At 35.4% G+C, this 22,811-nt stretch overlaps 1 protein-coding gene across 5 annotated transcripts in view; it reads right to left on the bottom strand.

Annotated features, from left to right (window-relative positions):
- The window catches only part of LOC132696175 (voltage-dependent L-type calcium channel subunit beta-2), a 77,608-nt gene extending 60,144 nt beyond the window's left edge, over window positions 1–17,464 (bottom strand). For 4 of the 5 annotated variants that reach the window (XM_060660852.1, XM_060660854.1, XM_060660851.1 and 1 more), the window contains exons 1-2: window positions 17,087–17,464; window positions 7,837–7,992 (exon numbers count right to left, since the gene is read on the bottom strand). In XM_060660852.1, coding sequence (XP_060516835.1) covers window positions 7,837–7,992; window positions 17,087–17,155 — 225 coding nt within the window. In that variant the 5' untranslated portion in view covers window positions 17,156–17,464. Of the gene's footprint in view, window positions 1–7,836; window positions 7,993–17,086 lie in introns of those variants that run through there. The other variant, XM_060660858.1, reaches the window with a different exon arrangement.
- Window positions 17,465–22,811: the final 5,347 nt, after the last annotated feature.

Below are 22,811 nucleotides of genomic sequence, written 5' to 3' on the forward strand. Positions count from 1 at the left end.
CTCAATATATTATGTTGCCCATCGCACAATATGTAACAATACGTTATTCTATATGCTAGTTCCCAACACGAATTACGCTATGCACAACCAACTCACACATATGTGGCGAATTACTAATAATTATGAGCCTTTCATTTAACCAGTTTAAAAAAACTCTAAGATAAATTGTTGTGTTTGTTAATACTCTCCCATTGTTATAAAAATTTTCTGTTAAATAAATTATAAAAGTAATCGGTCCACTCATTAATTTCATTTTGACCGTAATTAATTTTTCAAAGAAACTTCCACAGACTACTGTAAAACTTTATACAGAACTGGATTCCTCCTGCGTCGGTTTTTGATTAGTCGAACTTGCTGACGTTTCGCCAATCATCTTGTTGGCTTCTTTAGAGCTTATATATTGTTTGAGGGGGGCGGAGCTAAATGAGGGGTATAAACACTGTCTCGGACGACTGATTCCCATATTGGTGACAGGTAGAGACCAGAGTCGCGGTTAAGATTGATAGGTTGTTTATAAATTTCTATAGACTCTCGGATTTTTCGTTGGTAGAAGAATTAATCACATGCAAGAATTTTAGTTTTATCGAATAAAATTTTATGTCCAGTTTCGTTATAGTGTTCGACAACAGCTGATGAGTTTATTTGTCTCAGTCGTAAAGCCCTTTCGTGCTATTTGGGCCTAGTTGATACTATTCGTCAAGTCTCTTCAATGTATATATGGAACAGTGGCAAGTGTAGTATTGATTAATTGGTTAAGGCTTTTGCGGCCCGTTGATAAGCTATTATCTTGATTCGGATTTAAAGGCCGTCGTCGGTTGGAATTACTTCCTAACGTTTCGCTAGCACGAGTGGCGAGCTTCTTCAGAGGTCCTTCCATCTCCCATGTTGGACGTAGACTGACGATTTCTCCTGCGCAGGTTGTATTTATGCCGATTGGTGGTGGGCGAGGCTTGTTCCGCTTCGGTTGGTCTCGGGATATCGATCGGTACTACTCGGTTGTTCCTAAGGATCGGGTTCCAGATTTGGTTGAGTCTAAGGGTCTCCTCCTTTCTGTTGAAATTGTGTGGGTGTTTTTGTATCTCAATGGCTTCCCTGACTAGTCTGTTGTGATAGCCGTTGACCGATGCTAGTAACTTACAGCTCTCAAAGTGTATCCTGTATTCCCCGCTGCCCAGTGCGTGTTCAGCTACTGCAGACTTCTCTGTCTGTCCTAGCCTGCAGCTTGCTTTATGCTCCTTAAGTCTCGTTCCCATTGATCTCTTGGTAGTTCCGATGTAGACCTTTCCGCATGAACACGGAATGCGGTAGACTCCTGCAGCTGAAAGTGAGTCCCTCTTGTCCTTCGCTGACCTGATGGTCTGTTGGATCTTCTTTGTAGGCTTAAAGATTGTTTTGATGTCGTGTCTTTTCAATACTCTGCCAATCCTGTCGGTGACGCTCGGAATATACGGCAGATATGCGTGGGAGGTGGAGGGTCGTTGTTCGGTATCCCGTGATCTTGATGATCTTGAGTTCATTGATCTCTTGATCTCCCTCTTGCTGTAGCCATTTGCCTCGAACGCAGTTTTCAGGTGTTCAAGTTCCATCTGGAGGTTCTCCGGTTCGCAAATTCTTCGGGCCCATACTTTTGACTTGGGTGATGGTTGGATAGAGCATGCAGGTATCTGTCCGTATGGGTTGGTTTTCTGTACACTGTGTGGCCGAGCTTGTTACCTCGCTTCCTCACTAGTACGTCTAAGAATGCAAGTTGTTGGTCATTTTCAGTCTCCATAGTAAACTGGATGTTGGGATGCTCACTGTTGAGATGCTGCAGAAAGTTGTTGAGCTTGTCCATACCATATTTCCAAATCACGAAGGTGTCATCCACATACCGGAACCACGTTGCTGGCTTGTACTCTGAGGTCTCGATCGCTTTTTCCTCAAAATGTTCCATAAATAAGTTGACTATACCCGGGCTTAATGGACTTCCCATTGCCACTCCGTCCACCTGTTCGTAGAAGTTTCCCTTCCACACGAAATAGCTACCGGTCAGACAGACTTCAAAAAGTTTGCAAATATCGACCGGAAATATTCTGTTCGCAAGGTCCAAGCAACTCTTCAGAGGTACTTTGGTAAACAGTGAGACGACGTCGAAGCTCATAAGGATGTCGTTTTGTTCAATATTGATATCTTGAATCTTGCGCACGAAGTCGGTGGAGTCCTTGATGTAACTGGTGACGTGTCCTACGTGTGGTTGGAGCAGCTATGCCAAGTGTTTAGCCAAGTAATACGTTGGTGATCCGGGTGCGCTAACTATTGGTCTTAACGGGACATCTACTTTGTGTAGCTTAGGTAGTCCATAGAGCCTTGGTGGAACAGTCTCCGTCCTCACAATGCGCTTCATGATTTCTTCTGACAGTGATGATGACTTGATGAGCCGGTTGGTAAGACGTAGTCTAGCTTGCGTCGGATCTTTAATCCAGGGTTTGTAGCTTTGTAGCTTCCCGGGTCCAAGAGTTCCTCAATCTTCCTTTCGTAGTCCTTGGTCTTCAGAAGAACGGTTGCGTTTCCTTTGTCCGCTGGGAGTATGATGATACCCTCATCCGTGTTCAGGCTACGCAGTGCCAGTCCTTCACTTCTCGTCAGGTTAGACTTGGGTGGTTTTGCCTTCCTGCGGATGTTGGCTGTCTCGATTCGTATCTCTTCGGCATCTTGGTTAGGTAGGTTCTTGATGGCTGCTTCCGTGCTGGAGATGATCTCTTCAATCGGAATGTGACGGGGAGTGATTGCGAAGTTCCCTCCTTTGGTTAGCACTGTTCTCTCGACATCCGTGAGTACTCTGTCCGTCACGAGTCGCTTACTGCCTAGGCTTGCTGTTTTGGGCGCTTGTTTTTTAGCAAACTTCTCGTACTTCCTTATCTGTTGCTCCTTTGTGCGGTCCAGTTCGTTCCTCATGTTGGAATGTGAGATTGCATCCATTCTGTCCCAATTCTGTTGTTCGATCTTGTTGCCCAGTGTCAAGTGCAGGCCAAGAAGTTCCTTCGCAAGGCTACGACGAGTGTGGTGAATTCGTTTCCGGAGAAAAGCTTTCTCAGTCCTGACGTAGATCCTGTTTGTCTTCGTTGATGGGAGAATTCGTTTCGTCTAAGGAATGCTGGTATGATGTTGGTGTCCCGGCAGCGGTACAGAAACGCTAAAGTGGCGAGTAAATGCGCCTTTTGCTTCCTTATTTTGTCTAGTCGTTGATACTGTTTACATATTTCCTCCCCGTAGAGGCGTCTGATAAATTGGTTAAGGCTTTCGCGGTCCGTTGATAAGGACGGAGACTGTTCCACCAAGGCTCTATGGACTACCTAAGGCACACAAAGTATGTCCCGTTCAGACCAATAGTTAGCGCACCCGGATCACCAACGTATTACTTGGCTAAACACTTGGCATCGCTGCTCCAACCACACGTAGGACATGTCACCAGTTACATCAAGGACTCCACCGACATCGTGCGCAAGATTCAAGATATCAATATTGAACAAAACGACATCCTTGTGAGCTTCGACGTCGTCTCACTGTTTACCAAAGTACCTCTGAAGAGTTGCTTGGACCTGGTGAACAGGATATTTCCTGTCGATATTTGCAAACTTTTTGAAGTCTGTCTGACCGGTAGCTATTTCGTGTGGAAGGGAAACTTCTACGAACAGGTGGACGGAGTGGCAATGGAAAGTCCATTAAACCTGGTTATAGCCAACTTATTTATGGAACACTTTGAGGAAAAAGCGATCGAGACCTCAGAGTACAAGCCAGCAACGTGGTTCCGGTACGTGGATGACACCTACGTGATTTGGAAACATGGTATGGACAAGCTCAACAACTTTTTGCAACTTCTCAACAGTCAGCATTCCAGCATCCAGTTTACTATGGAGACTTAAAATGACCAACAACTTGCATTCTTAGACGTACTAGTGAGGAAGCGAGGTAACAAGCTGGGCCAGACAGTGTACAGAACCCACCCATACGGACAGATACCTGCATGCTCTATCCAACCATCACCCAAGTCAAAAGTATGGGGTTATCAGAACCCTGACAGAACGAGCCCGAAGGATTTGCGAACCGGAGAACCTCTAGACAGATAAGTCTGCAGTAGCTAAACACGCACTGGGCAGCGGGGAACACAGGATACACTTTGAGAGCTGTAAGTTACTAGCATCGGTCAACGGCTATCACAACAGACTAGTCAGGGAAGCCATTGAGATACAAAAACACCCACACAATTTCAACAGAAAGGAAGAGACCGTTAGACTCAACCAAATCTGGAACCCGATCCTTAGGAACCCCTGAGCAGTACCGATCGATATCCCGAGACCAACCGAAGCGGAACAAGCCCCGCCCACCACCAATCGTCATAAATACAACCTGTGCAGGAGAAATCGTCAGTCTACATCCAACATGGGAGATGGAAGGACTTCTGAAGAAGCTCGCCACTCGTGCTAGCGAAACATTAGGAAGTAATTCCAACCGACGACGGCCTTTAAACCCGAATCAAGATAATAGCGTAGTATTGATTTCCGCCTCATTGGTATTGGAAGGTTGTGGTGAAGTGTATTTTTTGATGGATTGCTTAATATCTTTAATGTGGAAATTATTAGAGAGAAGAATAGAGGTAAGGTGTTTTAATTCTGGGTTCAGTGAGTTGGGCTGTAAACAAGAGAGTTGATAACCCATGATTTATGGGCTGGATGGTGATGTGACCATTCATTAAGGTATCGGTCTATGTGCCTAGGATTTCTGTAAACACAATGACCCAATGTTAGGTCTGATTTTCTATTGAGAAGAATATCTAAGAATGGAAGGTTATTATTAGTTTCCAACGCCATGGTAAAACGTATGTTAGAGTATATAGAGTTTAAATATCTAAGAAAATCTACTAGGGTTTCTTGGCGATGAGACCAAATAACAAAGTATCCTCGACGTAGCGTTTCCATAATTTTGGTTTTAGATGAAAGGTATCGAGAGCTTTCTTCTCAAAGGCTTCCATAAATATATTCGCGATAACTGGTGATAGTGGAGAACCCATAGCTGTTCCCGACGTTTGTTCAAAAATTGGACCGTTATAAGAAAAATATGTTCCAGACAAACATTTTTCAATTAAGGTGAGAAGGTTTGGTTCCAGATTCCCGGACTATAATATATCTGAAATGATGTTGAGTATTGCAGGAATAGGCACGAAACTAACTAGAATATCTTGTGTATCTAATGCAATGCTTTTTAATTGTTCAATTAAGTGAAAGGAATTAAGGAAGAAACTGTCAGTTTTCCCTGTAAGGAAGCTAGATATTTTGCTAGAGAATATGTTGGAGAACCAATGATATCCTGGGACTACAGACGAGGAATTTTAGAGTTTAGTTTTGTTATAATTTTAGAGTGGTAACAGATTTTTTTCAACATTCCATGCATATGCGGCAAAGGAGAGACCGGATGAAAAATATCAACTGAGCTCAAAGAACACGAAACAGCCTTACGACTAAGACAAATAACCTCATCAGCTGTGGCCGAACACAATCACGAAACCGGACATAAAATTTTATTCGATAAAACTCTTGCAAGTAATCAATTCTTCTACCAGCGAAAAATCTGAGAGTCTATAGAAATCTACAAACAACCTAACAATCATAACTGCGATTCAGGTCTGTCACCAATATTTGAATCAGTCATCCGAGACGGTGTTTATACCCCTCATTTAGCTCCGCACTCAACAATATATAAGCAAATACAGAGTAAAATGCGAGCGAGTTTCAGTCAATCTCTGAAGAAGCCAACAAGATGATTGACGAAACGTCAGCAAGCTCGACTCAGCAAAAACCGAGGCAATAGAAATCCAAAAGTTTTGAAAAAAGTTTGAACGTAAATATTTTTCAAAAATTGAAATCAGGTTTTATTAATTAAAATGTAAAGAAATTGTTAAATTCAAATGTCAAGCATTGTTGATAATATAAAACAAAAATAACCGAAATAGGATTTAAAATTTCTAAAAAATGTTCATGTTCAAAAAATATAATAATAAAGAGAAACGCATGAGATCGAACATCTACAAAAGGCCCCCTTTAAAGCAAAAGACATGTGTATTATTAGCAATATTAGGAAAGTCAGCGAAAAAAATCGTCAGTAAAATTTTTGATATTTGAACTCTTTGAGAACATGTAACTCATATTTAACTTGGATGTTAGTAGAGACCCCATTTAGCTGCATCTGCATAATATAGTGGCCCTACTACAGTAACAATTGATGCGCCGCAAATAGCATTGATATTTTCATAGAGAAGGGAATGATTTTTCACGTATGGTTCTACATTACATATTTTGAGAAAATACTGACATAAAAAGGTCGCATTCAAACTTGTTAATCTCTCAGCGGTCATGTTGATTGTTGAATGCCATAAGGCAATTCGTTAAAAACCAGATCTTTCATCTCTCGCATGGGCATGTTGAATTCCTTCTCAAAGTTTTTTTATAGTTACTTCATAAGTAATATCGGCATAGACACTGCCTATATATCTCTAGTGCTGAGACAACCAAAAGTAGTATTATTATAATTTAGTTTTAAACGCCACCTGAGATACACACATGCACTCTGACTTTCATTAAATAATCTATAACCACCAATTACCTTCGTTCTAACAATATTATGAATAATTGCGATAGTCAAATACTGCACTAACACAAATTTATACAGACGCCTTCTCTCGGTTTTGGTTCAATTCAGACTGATTTTCGCTATTAGCATTAATTGAAGCATCGGAAAAAAGCCAACCGAAAAAATCTACTGAGAACTTTAACGATATTTTTTTAACGCATGCTTGTAAAAAGAAAAAAAAAAGTATTTTAAAAAGTCGACGATCTCACCATAAACTGTTTAGTGCCGTATATCGATTTATGGTAAAATATTTTACTCAAATTTGTAATAGTTACTGAGATAATATTAACAATATTGTACCTACATAATGTTATTAATTAGTTTTCTATTTAGATTACATTATTTTAGTGTAGCGGTAGACTTTCTGACTTCATTCATTTCATTCATTTGTTTTATTAATTATTTAGTTATTATCGATATTGCATCCATTTGCGAATCTCGCCATTCCGATACTTCCTTATTCCTTACTTTTTACAAAGGAAATTGAAAAAAAAAACAAATACAAAATAGGTAAAAGGCATATTTTTAACTTGAGGCGCCTTTTATCTTTATCTTTATCTAGACACCGAAAGGAAAAAAACGGTTAAAGTCATAATATTTTAAAATGGAACCCAATACTACTATTTTCACTAGCATAACCTCGGATTGGGTTCCAGTGGATATTTATTATTTAAAATTAATCTACCATATTCAATTAATGATTTTTGATTTCAGTTTATTATTCAGCAGGAAAATTTCCAAGTGAAATTTATAATTACTTCTCAAACTAATAAAGTAATGTTTTTTTTTAAGATTTTGGCAAAATAAAAAAAGTAAGAAAGAAAAAAATAACCTGGCAAAAATATTTCTATAAAAAGTTCATTCATTTCCTCGAAGACCGAACTATAGAAAAATTGCACATTTAGTAAGACATCCCAATAACTAGGAAACAAAAAAAAAAAGATATTCAGAAGATGGTATGCAATTTTTCAGTTGTTTTTCGGTTGTTTATAAATCAAACTTGCTGACGTTTCGCTGTTGGCTTTCAAAACGTCTAAACAACCGAAGAAGGAGGGATAAAGAAGATTTAAAAATAAGATTGAATTTAAAATAAGGCCTTTGTCTAGTGTGCCATGTTTTCATAATACTCGCCCTGTATATACTTAATACATAATGAATCAGTAATTGACTTGCCTGTCTCTTGACACTGGACGAGCTGTCACTGAGGCTGCCTGAGGCCGCGACCTTACGGGCCCGGTTTTTCAAACGACCTTTGATTAAAGAAGCTGCCGGAAGCCCTTCCGACGCTACCAGTTCTTCGGTATCTCCTTCGTTGGTTGCTGCCAGTCCCTGAGGACGAATATATACATGCGTCAGATCTGTGCGATTTCTGCTTCCCCGTCCAACATAACTTTTCCGCTGGCGCTGAGGCAAGTAAGCTCTTGCACCCATTGCAGAAAGGTCGAAAAGTATTTGGCAAGGTATTAAAAAATATTCTTTGTTTTTGAATGTCAAACACTTAGCCAAAACTGGCCAAGTGCTAATGATTGGCTGTGATGAGGTGATTACGAAACCAGCCACGTTCGCGTATCATATTTGAGATTTCGAATTATTTCTTAAGAAGTGAGTTTGAAACATCAGACCTTTCTTAGTGCTGGAGGAAAAATTACATGCCTTGATTACTTGAAATTATCCGCCAAACTATCACTTATGAAGAAACAGACTAATGTTACAGTGCCAATAACGAATCCTGAGTCTTTTGTAGTACCTAGTAGTAGATAAAGTAATATGGTGGCTAAAACGTTTTCATTAATCATCAAAACATAAATTACATTTTATATAGTAATCTGCAAATCTTATTACGAATTTTGTCGCATTTACTTCGTGCCTAAGATCGATCAATTATATGAGGTGAACTCAATGACTCAATTATCACGGATTTTTATTTTTTTTAGGGCTACTTAACATTATAAAAAGATATTTCCATTTTAGTTAAACAGAATTTTTAAGTAATCAAGAATAAGCATAATAAACAAAGGGTTCCATCGCTCCATGTCGTGTTTTTAGTTCGGAGCTTTATAATTGCATGGGCCTTGACCATGAAGTAAATTTTTCCGCCATACATCTAGCTATTATTTAAATTGCGACCTAATCGCGGGGATATCAAAACCATCGTTTACAGAACTTTCGGTGCAAAAACGATTTATGTTAAACGGTTCGAAAACAAAGAGAACCTTGAGAGACCACCGCAAGACGATTTTATGATACCTGAACGTGGAGCCGATTCGCAAAAAATATGATAATTCCTCATTTAGAAATAATTCCCTTAACCAATTCATGGAAGTTGGCCAGGTACCCCTATCCTACATAATTTAATTGACGGACATGGCGGCGATTGTAAAGCAGAGTGAATCTAGTTTTTAGATAACGAATATTCGGAAGTACGGTCATAAATAAACCACATTCTAGACGATACCATTGCTACATACCAAATTTATTACGTGTTCTTGTAAAAACATTGTTAATCATGCAGGCTGCCAAATTATATCTCTATGAATCAAGCTGTCTTTTTGTATTTAACTTTCATATAGTTATCAAATACTAACCTGCACTTTGGGCTCTTTTCTTTTTAAACATCGATCTTTACACCCTTCATTTTATTTTCTTGAAATTTCATGCGAATTGGCAAATTTTGACAAAATGAAACCGAAAATGCCACATTTAAACTAAGAGCAATCGAACGGTTTTTTCGAAACTATCACCTTTTAGGAAATTGTAAGCTTATTAATAAAACGTTAAAATGGAATAAAATGAAACAGGTTACAAGCTTAGAGTTCTGAACTTTTCTAAGATTTGTCATGAAACTCCTCAAAAGGCAGACAACAACAAAAAATGTGAGGAGTTGTTTTAGTAGAGCCCTAAACTAAGTTCCAATATTTTTCATATTTTATTAAAATCAATCAATAGGCTTTACGGTGGTTGCGAAGTAGTTTCAGATATCGCCTGTGAACCAGTTAAGAGAATAAGTTGGCCGGGTTAAGTAGTCAGGTACGGACCAGATATAGGAAACTTTCAACAATATTCAATGGACGTAAAATAGTTACCTTCTTTATTCCTGATCCTTAATAATAACAAGAAACAGTACGAACTATCAAATTGTGAACCCGCGGAAACCTTGCGGAATACGGAAACATGCGCAGAAGTAGAGCAGCACTCAGTGTTCGAATTGTCAGGCAAATTCAGTATTTTATTGTAATAAAGCAGATCAAACTCAATCAAAATTAAAAGTGGTGTAGAAATATAGATAGAAGTAAGTATAAGTTCTTGTAATAGTGATAGCAGTAAACTAGTGGATGATAAGAAATTAAAAAAAAAAAAACAATTCATTAGCCACGGCTACAGCGTGGAATCTAAATAAAATCTAATTTAGGGCCCCCTCTGAGGCAATTGTTGCAATTGGACATAACAAGAAACGGACCTGTAATCCCTAAGTAGTTAGCGACTGAAGGGACCATCAGGGGATCGTTAAACGAAACGTAGATAGCATAGCACTGAAACAGTTTTTGAAATTGCTTCAGCATAAGTAATTCGAAAATAAGGGTCAACGACTGGCAGCCGTAACGGTCTTTCTAACAATTATTGTTTGAACCACTGTACAGGTTTATTTTTTATATACCACCTACTCACCACAGGAAAGTCGCCGAGAAAAACTTTTATTATAAAAGTTATATAATTTCTTCACTATTATGTATAAAATAAAACAAATAAGCATCGCAAAGTTGAGAAACAGTAGCAAGTTTTTTATTTTTAAATGGAACAACAATATCACCCCTAAAAATTTATTATAGCCCAAGGCTTAACTGAAGGAAATAACTATCAACGGTTCCAACATCGTCGGGCGGGTATGGTAAAAATACAGGGTTGTAGATCGGTCCCTGTGTGGTGTGACATGCCGGCCAACTAAATAATAGGTCCAACTTTTGTTGATTAAAATCTGACAGGCAATCGATATTTAGATTTAATTCAAAATAACATTAAAAATTATTTGGAAGACCTGCCAGTTCTCCAATGCATTAACCTGGTTTATTTGCATAATACCGATCCTGTTCAGTGACCGGCTAATAGCCCGGATTTAAACACTCTTGATATTTTCCTATAGGATTTTTAAAAAACCGAGTATATAATGACAAACCTCAAAATATACGAATGATGAGCCAAAAAATTTAACAAGAAATATTGATGCCAAATAGAGATCATCAAGATTATTTTGAATGCGATTCGTCATAAAATGAGAGATAATATTAGAAAATGCTTAGGAAATCATGGTGGATATCAACATTCGTTTAGTTTATAAAAAAGTCAAAATTAAATAATTCAAGCACAACTTATACAAATATCAACCATCTATAGATTTTTGAAATCAGAAGAAAAAGATCTGTCTTCATAACAGAAAATATATAGGGAGTTCCATTTAAAAATAAAAACTTGCTACTGTTTCTCAACTTTACAATGCGCATTTGTTTTCTTTTACAAGTCTAAAAAGTAATACTGCAAGAATTAGACATCTTTTGTATTAAAAGCTTTTCTCGGTGACTTCCGTTAACCGTGTAGGTGGGTATGCAAACATTAAAGAGTAAAAATTCTTCTTCGTCCATTTTTTAAAGACAGTGTCATTTAAGTTGTAGAAAAAGTATAGTCTGCAATAGGTTGATAAACTTCTTCAAATGGCGTTTATCAAACTTGTATAATATAGTATAATATCTAGCAGAATATATATAAAAGGAATCCAGCTTTATTTAAGCAACATTGTTTAATATATTATATGAAAATAAGAAAAGTTTATAGAAATACTTGACAATACTATCAATTAATTCAGTAGTGTTCCACTAGTACTAAGAAGCCAATATAATTTGGAACGCTTTAAGCCTATAGGTACCTATAGATTTTAGTTGCCATATTACGTACAGCTAGCTAGAAACCCGCTTTTGTAACTGTTAAATATGTTAATGTTTTTGTTTAGAATAAAAATAGGCTTCTATCTGCATTTGGAATTGAACCGATTCAATTTTATGACTACCGGATTTATGGATTTCAAAACTGGTATAATTAATCTACGGTCTAAGCAAGTTCCGAATGAAATATATTATTATGTTATTTCTCCCATAATAAAACAAAAATATAATAACACATTATATACTTTATAGAAGTTGTTAAAAGTCCGCCAGAATAAATCAAAATCGTCACTAAAATTCCGTAACTAAAATGTTTCAGAGTTATAAGAGAGCGCACCGAAAGAGAATCTAAAATTAAAATCTTTTTACCTGCCGAAGAATGGTGCTTTTTTAGCCCTCATTAATTTAATGTAGAAATGTTCCATTGGAAAAATGAAATACTCACATTTATCATGATTTTAGGACAAGGGCCGGGGTACAATTATTTAGCAGATTTCATATCCCCGAAGGTAGCGGGGGTGTGCAGGGTGAAGGGTGGGAAAAGGTATTGTAAGCAGATTTAACATGTGAAAGGCAAGGTGGTTGAAATAACTTGGCCACACCCACTCTAAACTCGGACCCGATAGTTTGTAGTGTTTAAGTTTAGTTGAGCTGGTTCGTTCGCAGAATAACATCAGTTATGGGATGGATGTTTTTGCAACTACTTTATTTCAATTTCTTTTACGATGCACTTAATTTAAATTTTATGATTTTATCGAACTTAAAAAGCCAGATATAAATCTAGTAGTAAAATCAGTAAAATTGTATTTAAGTAATTTTATTTTTTCAATAACAATGAAATGAAAAAACACAAGGTCATCCTAAGTTTATATATATCAAAAGGGCATTAGTATTAAAATTTTCTAATTTTTATTAATTTGATAAAACTATTTCCAGCATATTTACATGGTTAAAAAATATTGTAACCCAATAATTCAAAATACTTCAAAAAAACTGGCTAAAATACTCAATCACAGGCACGTCATTTAAGGTGATAATGAATTTTTTCCATTTGAGGGAAAGCATTAGAAAATTATGATATTTTTGGTAGTTCTCTAATCTGAAATACTGCACAGATGAAGCGTGCGGAAAAGGTCACAAGTATAACATGTTGCATAATATACCAATAACTAAAAATTGCTGTTGTTATAGCCACTAATTATATAAATATTCTGGACCGCAGAATAATTAATCCCCTCTATTGCAACGATGGAATGTCCTCCTTTTCTAAATCGTTTATCATCCTCAGCACCCACACCATTGTCATATTTTTCTACTTTTATTATTCTGGAAAAGCAACTGGTTCAGTGTTCACGTGACTTCTAGTAGGAGTTTTAGTTAAAGATATTTAATAGGATTCATAGTTTTAGTACTGTTTTAGTGAATTGCTAGAAATTACCTCAGACATATTTAAAAATCGCCGAGTATTTTAAATAATTTTGGTGTCAATATATCTCAATTAAATGCCGCAAATTTTTAGTCTCGCTATACAAATAAAGAGATTGTACGTGTACCCACGCATAAAACGAAGCTGCATAATAAATACTGCTCGGTATGTATGAGCGATTCAATCAGGCCGACCTTTTTTGGGACTTTTGACTTTTCTACCTGATCATAGGTATAAATTTTGTGATCTGGTACATATCTCGCTCAGCCGAAAAAAAGGGAGTGTACCGTATGCAGGTAAGTACTCAAAGCGTTGGTACCAAATATTATCTTTAATGAAATATCGGAATAGTTCTGCAAATTCAGTTTAGTTAACGTATTCAGAAATGTTCGGTATTTTAAGTAATACAAAAACTTTTTATAGACTTGAAAAAATACCAAATTTCAGTGGAACAAATTTGTGTGAAATAGAATGCAAAATAGATTAAATTTTCGTATACATTTTCACTGTTTTGGCAGAATATAGTATTCGATCTGTTTGTTTTAGAAACTGTGTAATCACATATATTTTTTAAATTGATGTTTCAATAGGAGTCGATGATTAATTTGAAACAACAGTCCTCCACAACATAGCTGCTATAATTATGCGAGCAATCAAAAACTGCGATAACAACCATAACAAAACAGTAACAGCAACAGTAACTTTTCACTTAGTTCTTGATGATTGCAACTGATACATATTTTATAGTTTCTCCACAGGGAGAATAATCAATATTGGCTCAAAATGATGACGGATAAACAATTTGTAAAAATATTCAACTGTTTACATTAACGTTCTTTCAAGAAACCAAGTCACTTTAGTCATGATTATGCTTAGATAAAAGCTAAATGAGTGTTTAATAAACGAGTGTTTGAAGTATTTATCAACATTTCTCTTACTGTACATTTTCTACGACTACTAACGTTCCGGTACATTTTCGCAAGACAGCACGAATACAATCATTAAAGGAAGGAAAGTTTAATTTTTTAATGGATGTATTTTAGAGTGAGGATCAGAAAATTGCCGTTTTCTACTCCCGTCTGTAAAATATCTAGCGATCTAGCGTGCGGGAAGCGTCACTTTACCGCGTGAGGTTGTTATCCCACGGATCCGAGCCACTTCGGATATTTCCGAGATTTTACCGCACGGGTTCGGAAGCAATCGGATGTTTTCGGAAATATTTCCCACGCTTTAAATTTTGACGTTTGTCAATTCTGACGGTCATGTCAGTGACCTCGTTTCAACTATACTCGTGAGTCAAATGCCGTTTACCGCACATACGATACTATTTTCTTTTGGTTGTAAACATTCTTTTAACATCATTTCACACTTTTGTTGGTTTCCAACTTATGCCATTTAATTATTTAAAAATTTATAGATAGAAGCTCCCATTCATTCTTTTCGCAGTCACAACCACATCAGAATATATAAGATGATGTTCTTAAAGCGCGTTTCGCTAGCCAAGTATCATCAGTAAACGATATGTCACGAACATTATGAACGTCGTGTAAGTTGTGGTGTAGTTATGGTTTATGGTTGTAATCTACTATTTTTTCTTATCTTCTACCTTTCTTCAATTTAATCAACCATAAAATACAAGTATTTCTCTGAATGTTTGCATGTTTTTTTTTTTAATTTTTCGTCCACTTACCACCTCCACATGTAAAATAATTAATGAAGCTGGAACATTCCTCAACAGGTTCGATAGTACTCACCTTTGAATAGGTCGTGGATATAAAGTAATTCTAGATATATAATCACATTTAGTACAAGAAACAGAGCGTAAGTGACCAAAGCAAATGTCAAAAAACGGCATTTCTACTCCATACTCTAAAATTTAAAAGTCAGCTTCATTCAACACTGTCCTAAGTTAGTTGGAGTGTTTCCTGTACTTTAGTTACGGGTTGCAAGCGATCAGCTGTTTTGTTATTTCTGATAGTTATGCATTCATCACATCATGAATGTGAGTGGCTGATCACGTGGAGACTTATCAACCTGAGTTATTAAGCGGAGAAATATTCTAAATAGTTATACTTTTTGATAGCGCACTCTGTATGTCGCCGAAGTAAAATTGAACAAAAAAAAGCGCCAAAGAACATAAGTAGGTACATAAAACGCCGTTCGCCTACCACCCGTCCCGAAAGAAGTGATTAATCCCATGAAACGTTACCTGCATTACAGACAAAAGCGACGGAGATGAAAAATCAACCTTCATCAAAGGCAATCACGACAATGTCGAGAAATTCGTACTTTGCGAGGTCGGTTGGACCTGCATTGCGCCACCTCGAAAAAGCCCACCCTTTAAATTGTGTTAATGCAGAGACCCGCGTGGGTTTCTACCTTTAATAAATAGGACCGTCCTTTATTTGCTGCCGCGTTTTATCTATCTATCGGGTGTCGACGTTATTTCTTTTGACGTATTTTTTGGGGCTTAATTGGTGTAAAGTGACTCTAAATTAAATTGCTTGGTCACACAGTCGTTCTAAAATATTTTGAGAACGCAATGTTGTCGCTTCTACATTAACGCGGTATCATCGTGCTTGCTTTTAAGAGTCCCCTATATATCATTACAGTTTTAGATCCTGGACAAATTGCGAAACGACAGTTTTCGTTATTTTTAAGCCATTTGCTCCTTTGAAATCTATTCCATCTTAATTTAACCAAAAACAAACATATGCAGTTGGTTCGCATAAAAGTATAAGGATTTAAATAGTATTACTTTAAATGGCGTTTTCTTAAATTTTAAAATTAAATAAAGGAAACTGATAATATTGCTTTCAACTTTTCTTTGTCTATTATTTTCGAAACAAAAAAATGGATGAGTATTATTCAGTGAAAATAGTACAGTAACAATGTTATTAATTGAATCGCTTCTATTATTGCCAATAAATAAGTAAATTAATTTCTTGTTTAAACTGAAGCAAAATATCCTGTACAAAAACTAAGTGAAGTAGGAAAATAAAAAGTTAATTTTCTGAGTTTTACGTGTAAGTAAATTGACATTTTGTGACCTTAAAATCTTTTTTTTTTAATTAATTTTGCATTTTTTAATGACTACAATAATTTAATCATAATTTAATTTACTATCTTTTTTACCTTTCCATAACAATTTAAGTAAATAATTAACATTTCGCAATTTTTATTTCTATTATGCACTTCTGTTAACCAGTTATTTTTTTTAATTCGGTTGGTTGGTTCGATATAAACTTTATAATTATTCTTAAATTGAAAATACGAATAGATGAATAGTTAAAATTTTTATTATTTAATGTAAGTAATCCACCTTGATTTTAATTAATTTTGTAGCTAACTTCTCCCAAAAAATATATTAGTAGACATGCTATATGTGTTCGATAACAGCATTTAAAAAAAAAAAAAAATATCCAACTGAGAAACTGCACACAAAATTTAGCAATATCCTTCGATGCGCTACAGTCGGTTAGTTTATCTAAATAGTTCAAACATTCAAGAGAAATTAGCTATGTTGCGAAATATTTTTTTCTTGCCACAAAAAGTAGGAAAGTTGGAAACACATTGAGAATATCGGTTTAATCAATTTTTAAACGAATTACGCTAAATGCAGGATAAAATTATGACACTTGAAAATCTTATTGAACAAAAAAGAACTTATGAACTTAGTTAAAGTTTTTTCGGAAAATCTAAAAAACGGCGAATAAAGCACCACTGTAAGGAAAAAGCTAAACAAGAACAAATTTCTACCATTAGTATGTCAAAATAATTAATAAATAATAATAATAAAATAAATTAGGTATTTGAAAACTTGTTTTGCGCCACTTCTCACTGCTAGAAAGGGTAGAACAGTAAAGCAAAACTCTGTCGTTGTAGCAAATACATCACAAGGGTTTAACTGTTTATTTATTTTAGCACAGTTTCCAGTAAACTTTTAAAACAGTGCCGATGACGGTCACCATTTCAATTTGAAGCCCTTCATAGCTGTCATATAGACCCCTTTCGTCCCTTCGAGCCACTTGGACCATCCAGAAGAATTGGTAACACTTAAACCTACCTGAACACCTATATAAGGCGTGAGTGTCTCCTGCTCAACGGCAACGGTATGGGGTGGCCGCGATGTCATGGTCCCTTTAGACCATGGCGCCCCATAATGGTTTCAAGATCATTGTCTAGCAAATAATAAACGTTACACGGAACAAAACGAAAATCTTGGAGCAACGACCATCGGCACTAAAGTGTTTGCGCGGATTCATCTCGGCAATTGTTATTAACGAGCACACCAAATCCATATAAACATTCAATCTAACCGAAATCGGTAGTCTACGAATCTTCAACGACTTTAACCGCGTGCTATACTCGCGACAACAATTTATTTTGTCGATTGTATTTACATATTAGTAAGAAAACACGGCACCCGTATGAACAAATGTCAATCACGAGCACCACCTGGAGCATCGGGCAGTCTCGCGAAATTTCGCGGGTCGTCGCGACGCTCGACGTCACAGGCGTCTCATATATCGATTTTGGGAAACAACCCAGAGAGCCGCTCGGTTATCTAACGTAAGGGAAAAAAGAGACGATGGAATTGGTTCGAGGTGGGTGCAAAAGAGAGCGAGATCGATCTCCGAATGACCTTATTAAGAATATGTTTTTTCTTCAAAATAGAGAGGAGCCTACTTTTGCAAAATGGGAAAGTATAGCACCCTATCGGCGCCACATAAAGCACCATAGTTCGACTATTAAATGAGTTTTCTTTATTCGTTGAGTTATTGTTGGCCTTTCTGCGTACGTCTGTCGGTAGGTAGTTTTTCCGTTAGGAAAATTTTGGAATCGCGGTATTTCAACGAAAGATTTCTCATCTCCCGTGGGAATAACATTAATAATAGCAATTCAATAATAGCGACTTATTTAAATGTGAAAAATGGTCCCTCATACAGGATTCTCGACTTTCGTTTGTCAAAAGATATATTAGATTTAGAAAAAAACTTCTTTTTTTTTTAAAGGAACTTATATATTATGTATCCGCCAAGCTACTTCATGCTTAGTATTCCATGGATTGGGATCAATTTTATAAAACTAAATAGAACACCCTGTATTTTATGTTTATGATTTTCTGTAAAACATCCTATTCTAATTTCACTTGTTGCTATATTAACGACACTATTACATCCACCCAGATTACCATGATATCAGAAGACCATCGCAGTAGCATCCTCAAAGCTGCCACCACCACAGGTGACTATGAAGTGTGCAACTTGCTTATATCTTTTTTTTTTTAAACGAAAAGAGAAACTTTTTGCAACAAGATCAGTACACGTTTTAAGTGACTTGCTCGGCTCTTGCCAAATAAACTCGTCACTCAAATGCCTTTGAATCAAACTGACTACGCAATGTTAAATAAAGCAATAATAAGAAACGCCTTAAAAAGTTACAACGGCCGCTATTTTTTTTTATATAATTAATTTCTTCCCTCATTACGCATTTTTTAAGATTTAATTTTTTTATATGCAAACGCTAACTATTATGAAAAAAAATCAGCAGACAAAAGTTTTTAAGTAAGGCATAAAACTTTAAAAAACATTTTTTTAATGTTATTGCATAAGTTTGTCTTTAAATTTAGTTAAGAAGAATGATAATTCAATCCCCTCCACTTATAAAAAAAAACATGAAGAAATTGTGTTTTTATAGTTACGTTATATTTTATTTTTTTATCTATTTTCTAATAAATAAATAAGGTATAAAAACTGTAATATTTAAACAAAAATGTTGGTTGCCACAGCAATGGATTTGTTGACCTAAAGAAGAACTGATATATTAAATGCCGTCATTTTTAGGAAAAACTTTAATTTATGTGCGACAAAAGTCCGTTAAACCATTTTTGAATTAATAAAAGCAATTCTGGGATCTTTTAAATTAATTAAGTAATATCTACAATACCGTTTAATATAAATTGAAACACACCTTCAAAACATTTAAAAATGTTTATATTTTCCGAAAAGAGATGTAGACTAGTTTCTTGTAGAGGTCACCAAAATTTATAGCTCCCATCCCCGATTGGAGATAGAAGTACAGACCCTGTAAGACACCATGTTTTATGTTCACGTACTTAAAACATTCACTATTTCTGTCAGGATATGACTTTTTTAACAAAGTGATTTAAGTGATAGTAAGTTTCTTACATTCATTAATAGAAACAACCGACTTTTAAGAAATTTCTGAAAAATTGTTAGCACTAGTAGTTATGCTATATAAAATTTTATTTTATCTTATCAATATTTATTAAAAATATTTCCAAAACGTTCTATTTTGCCCTTTTCTAGAATAAATCTATTTTTTAATAGAACTACAAAGTGGTGGAAATGAGCCACTACTTATTAACTTATAAAAATAAACTTGAATTTCTAGTGCCAGTTTTAAATATTATTTTTTCTCCTTCCTACATGACATAAGTGTAATAAAGAAATAGGTTTCAAAGGATCTCACGCATTAGGTCTAATTGAGCCATAAATAACTTGTTATAATCCTGATTAAGCTTATTTCCGATAAATATTTCCTAGTTGTTTGGCCTTTCGACTGGAGAAAACTCACAACCACCAATACTATTAAGGGGAAATGACCATCAAGGAAACCTGTTAACGGCATTAGGAATCTTATATCGATTACGGTGAGGTCAAATACTTTTTTATAAGGGATAACAAATTGCTATAAATTGTGCGGAGTTCACAAAATTATAAAGTTTCAAACTAATGAGCCACCAATATACTTTTTCTTATTTTAATTAGCGAGGAATATGATATTTTTGGAAGGTTTTAGCCACTGACCCACAAGCGTGACTCAATAGCTGAAATGTACTCAAAAACTAATAGTCGTTTATAAAACTAGTTGCATAATGTACTATTAGGATAGCCCCAAAAATGCTGTCCTGGGGAGATTTAATAGGTTACCAATTGCGAATGCTTCCTACTTGAATATCCTAAAAAACCTGGTCGAAACTTGTTACTACAGCCATTTTTTTGGTTTAAGCATATTTTCGTGTCTAATATTTGAAAGCTTGTACTATTCCTATCAGTGGTGTTTTGTTTTGTGTTATGACATTCAATAATGATTTTTTATATTTACGATTATTATCCTGTATGTATTAGAGGGCTAAAGGCATTTTTATTGATTGATTGATTGACTGATTGACCTGACAAAATGATTAACCAATTGTCGAATGATGCGACATCTTATCGCATGTTTATTTGACAAGCTTTTAGTTAGATTATTTTACCTAAATTTATGGGAAATGGTAAGACCGGGTTGGTTGTAGCTTCTCGCTTAAAAACTAACCAGAACTAACACTATTCTTAAAAAGAAAACAGTGATGTCCAACATATATATCGCATTCTAAACTAACATTACTTATTTTTGTTAAACTACAAACTTAGGTACAATGTTAAGATGATGATAACCACCATTCTGTGTAAGAAATATGTACAAAATAAACTAGAAAGAGGTCTAAATGTAGTGGCATATTCGGACTATATAATGTGGTTGTGTAAAACCACTTCTATCAATACTAATTCTCCATTCATATTATGGACCATTTTTAAACTTTTTATCAATGCTTTATCATATCATTGAGTTCTTCCTTTGCATGAACAAATTAATTGCTTTGCTTCTTTTCATAGTTCTGCAGGGGGAGACGTTCAATTCGGCTCGTAGATTGAAGTATCTGAGCGTGACGCTTTTCTCCAAACCTTCCTGGACGGACCAAGTTTTGTGCTATTTGCGCAGTGGCTGTACTGCTAGTTGACTGTCGAGAAGCATTATAGTCTGGACGAAAGAAACTTTTCATTTTTTAGTGGCGTTATATCTTCATAATTCGTTAATAACAAAACAAGTCAAAAGAGGGTCGCAAAAATTTCGATTCTGGTCGGACAGGAGACTGGCATCTAACGTCATCTAAACTCCAGACACCTAACATTCATTGAGTCAGTATCCAAACTCGCCATGAAGTGAGAGGGAAGAAATGCGAGGATAATAAATCCGAAGGTCTAAATGCCGCACTCTAGTCGCCAAGGACACACACCGCAGTTAGCATTACAGACTGCCAATTTCTTGTCATCCTGTAATTTTCTTTGGGTCCAACGAACGAAAAATGTTTGAACTAGTCATTGCGTGTTTATGAAAAGTGTCGTAACATAAATGCGACATTTTATGGAAAAACAGGCTACAGTATATGTGTAACGTAAGATAAAACTTTGTTGTTGGGGAAAAAGTTTTCGAGTCGTATAGTTCGGAAGGATTCATTGCCTTATTTTTGTATAGAAGGGCAACCGTAAATTTAAAGTTCCTTTTTTGCTTCATATAATTCGGGCATAAATCAACGCGAATTTTGTTTTTCCAATTTCATTACCAATTCAAATCGACTGTGCGTTTACTATAACTCATGCCGTTTTCTTGACATTCGGAGCGAGCATTTCCTCTTGCTTAATGTTTTTTATCGATCGCTTTAATAGTAGTTCAAATATCGCATAATACGGAATGGAAAGCCGTGGAATGGCGTGTTTTTTGCGGTAGAAAATAAACGTCTACTCCTGCATTTTATTCTCGGTTTCAAATCGCATGCTTAAAATAATTTTATTGATACAATGCGTATGTAAAGTATCATTGAAGTTGAAATTTGGGCGTATGATCTTTTTTTTTTAATTTTTGCCGACTTCGTCGTTATCGGTAGCGTTACTGTGCTTTTTTTTTAATTTCATTTGTTTATGACTATTTTAAATTTAAAATCATATTTTAAAAAATAATTGAATTCTGTTTTTATTTCAGATTTCATAGTACTTCATGCTATACGGCATTGTAACTTTTTTAAAATACCAAATGCAAAGCAAAAAAAGTTTAAAATAAAATGATAAGAAGGAAGCTCTTTAAAATTGAAATATGACATATGGTTTATTATGGGTCACCCTTACTGGAAATACTGGAGAAAATACATAACTTAAATACTTTCAGCTTATTAAAATTAGATTATATTTTAACAACATTCAAATTAATTTAAAAACCTTAAGATTTAGCCATCATAAACCTTATTGAAGCTAATTTTGACCAAAGAATTTTCCTCTCGAGGTCTCGACAGCAGAGATTGATTGATTTGTGTAAATACTACAATATTTTTTAAATAATAAATTAACAAAGATTAATTTACAAGTGTTTAAAATTTCTCAAAAATACATTTAATAGAGTTTTTCATTTGTTCTTATTTTATGCTTCCATATAAGAATAAATTTTGTGTCAAAGTCTACCACAGATTAACCCAAATCCTCGACATTTAACAAACTTCTATTAATAGATGCACTAAATTCCTAAAAATGATTTGGTTAGGAAAATGCGTTTTATGATAGGTTTTTACCTAAACATTTGTTTTATTGCTGGGAAAATTGAAATAATAATTATAAAAACCCAACGCCCATCAACCTTAAATTTATTAACGGAAAGAATTTTATTCCATATACTAGGTCTTACAAAAATGCTAAATGCAAAATTTAACTGCCGACTGATTGCCTAGTTAGCATAGTGCTGCTTTTCCTCAAACAGATAAAAAATCCATATAGATATAATACAATTTTCTTAACCACGTCAGAGGTGAACAGAAGCCGTAAACTATTCTATTACACCACACGGTCTATTAATTATATTGTTTTTCATTATTGTTAAGAAGTTTTTACAAAATTACAGATAATGATGGCAATAAACAACAGCACAAAACACCTTATATGCCAAAAAAGGACACTGCA

Source organism: Cylas formicarius, unplaced genomic scaffold (assembly GCF_029955315.1).
Source record: "Cylas formicarius isolate icCylForm1 unplaced genomic scaffold, icCylForm1.1 PGA_scaffold_1__22_contigs__length_36826433, whole genome shotgun sequence".
NCBI classification, from domain to species: domain Eukaryota; kingdom Metazoa; phylum Arthropoda; class Insecta; order Coleoptera; family Brentidae; genus Cylas; species Cylas formicarius.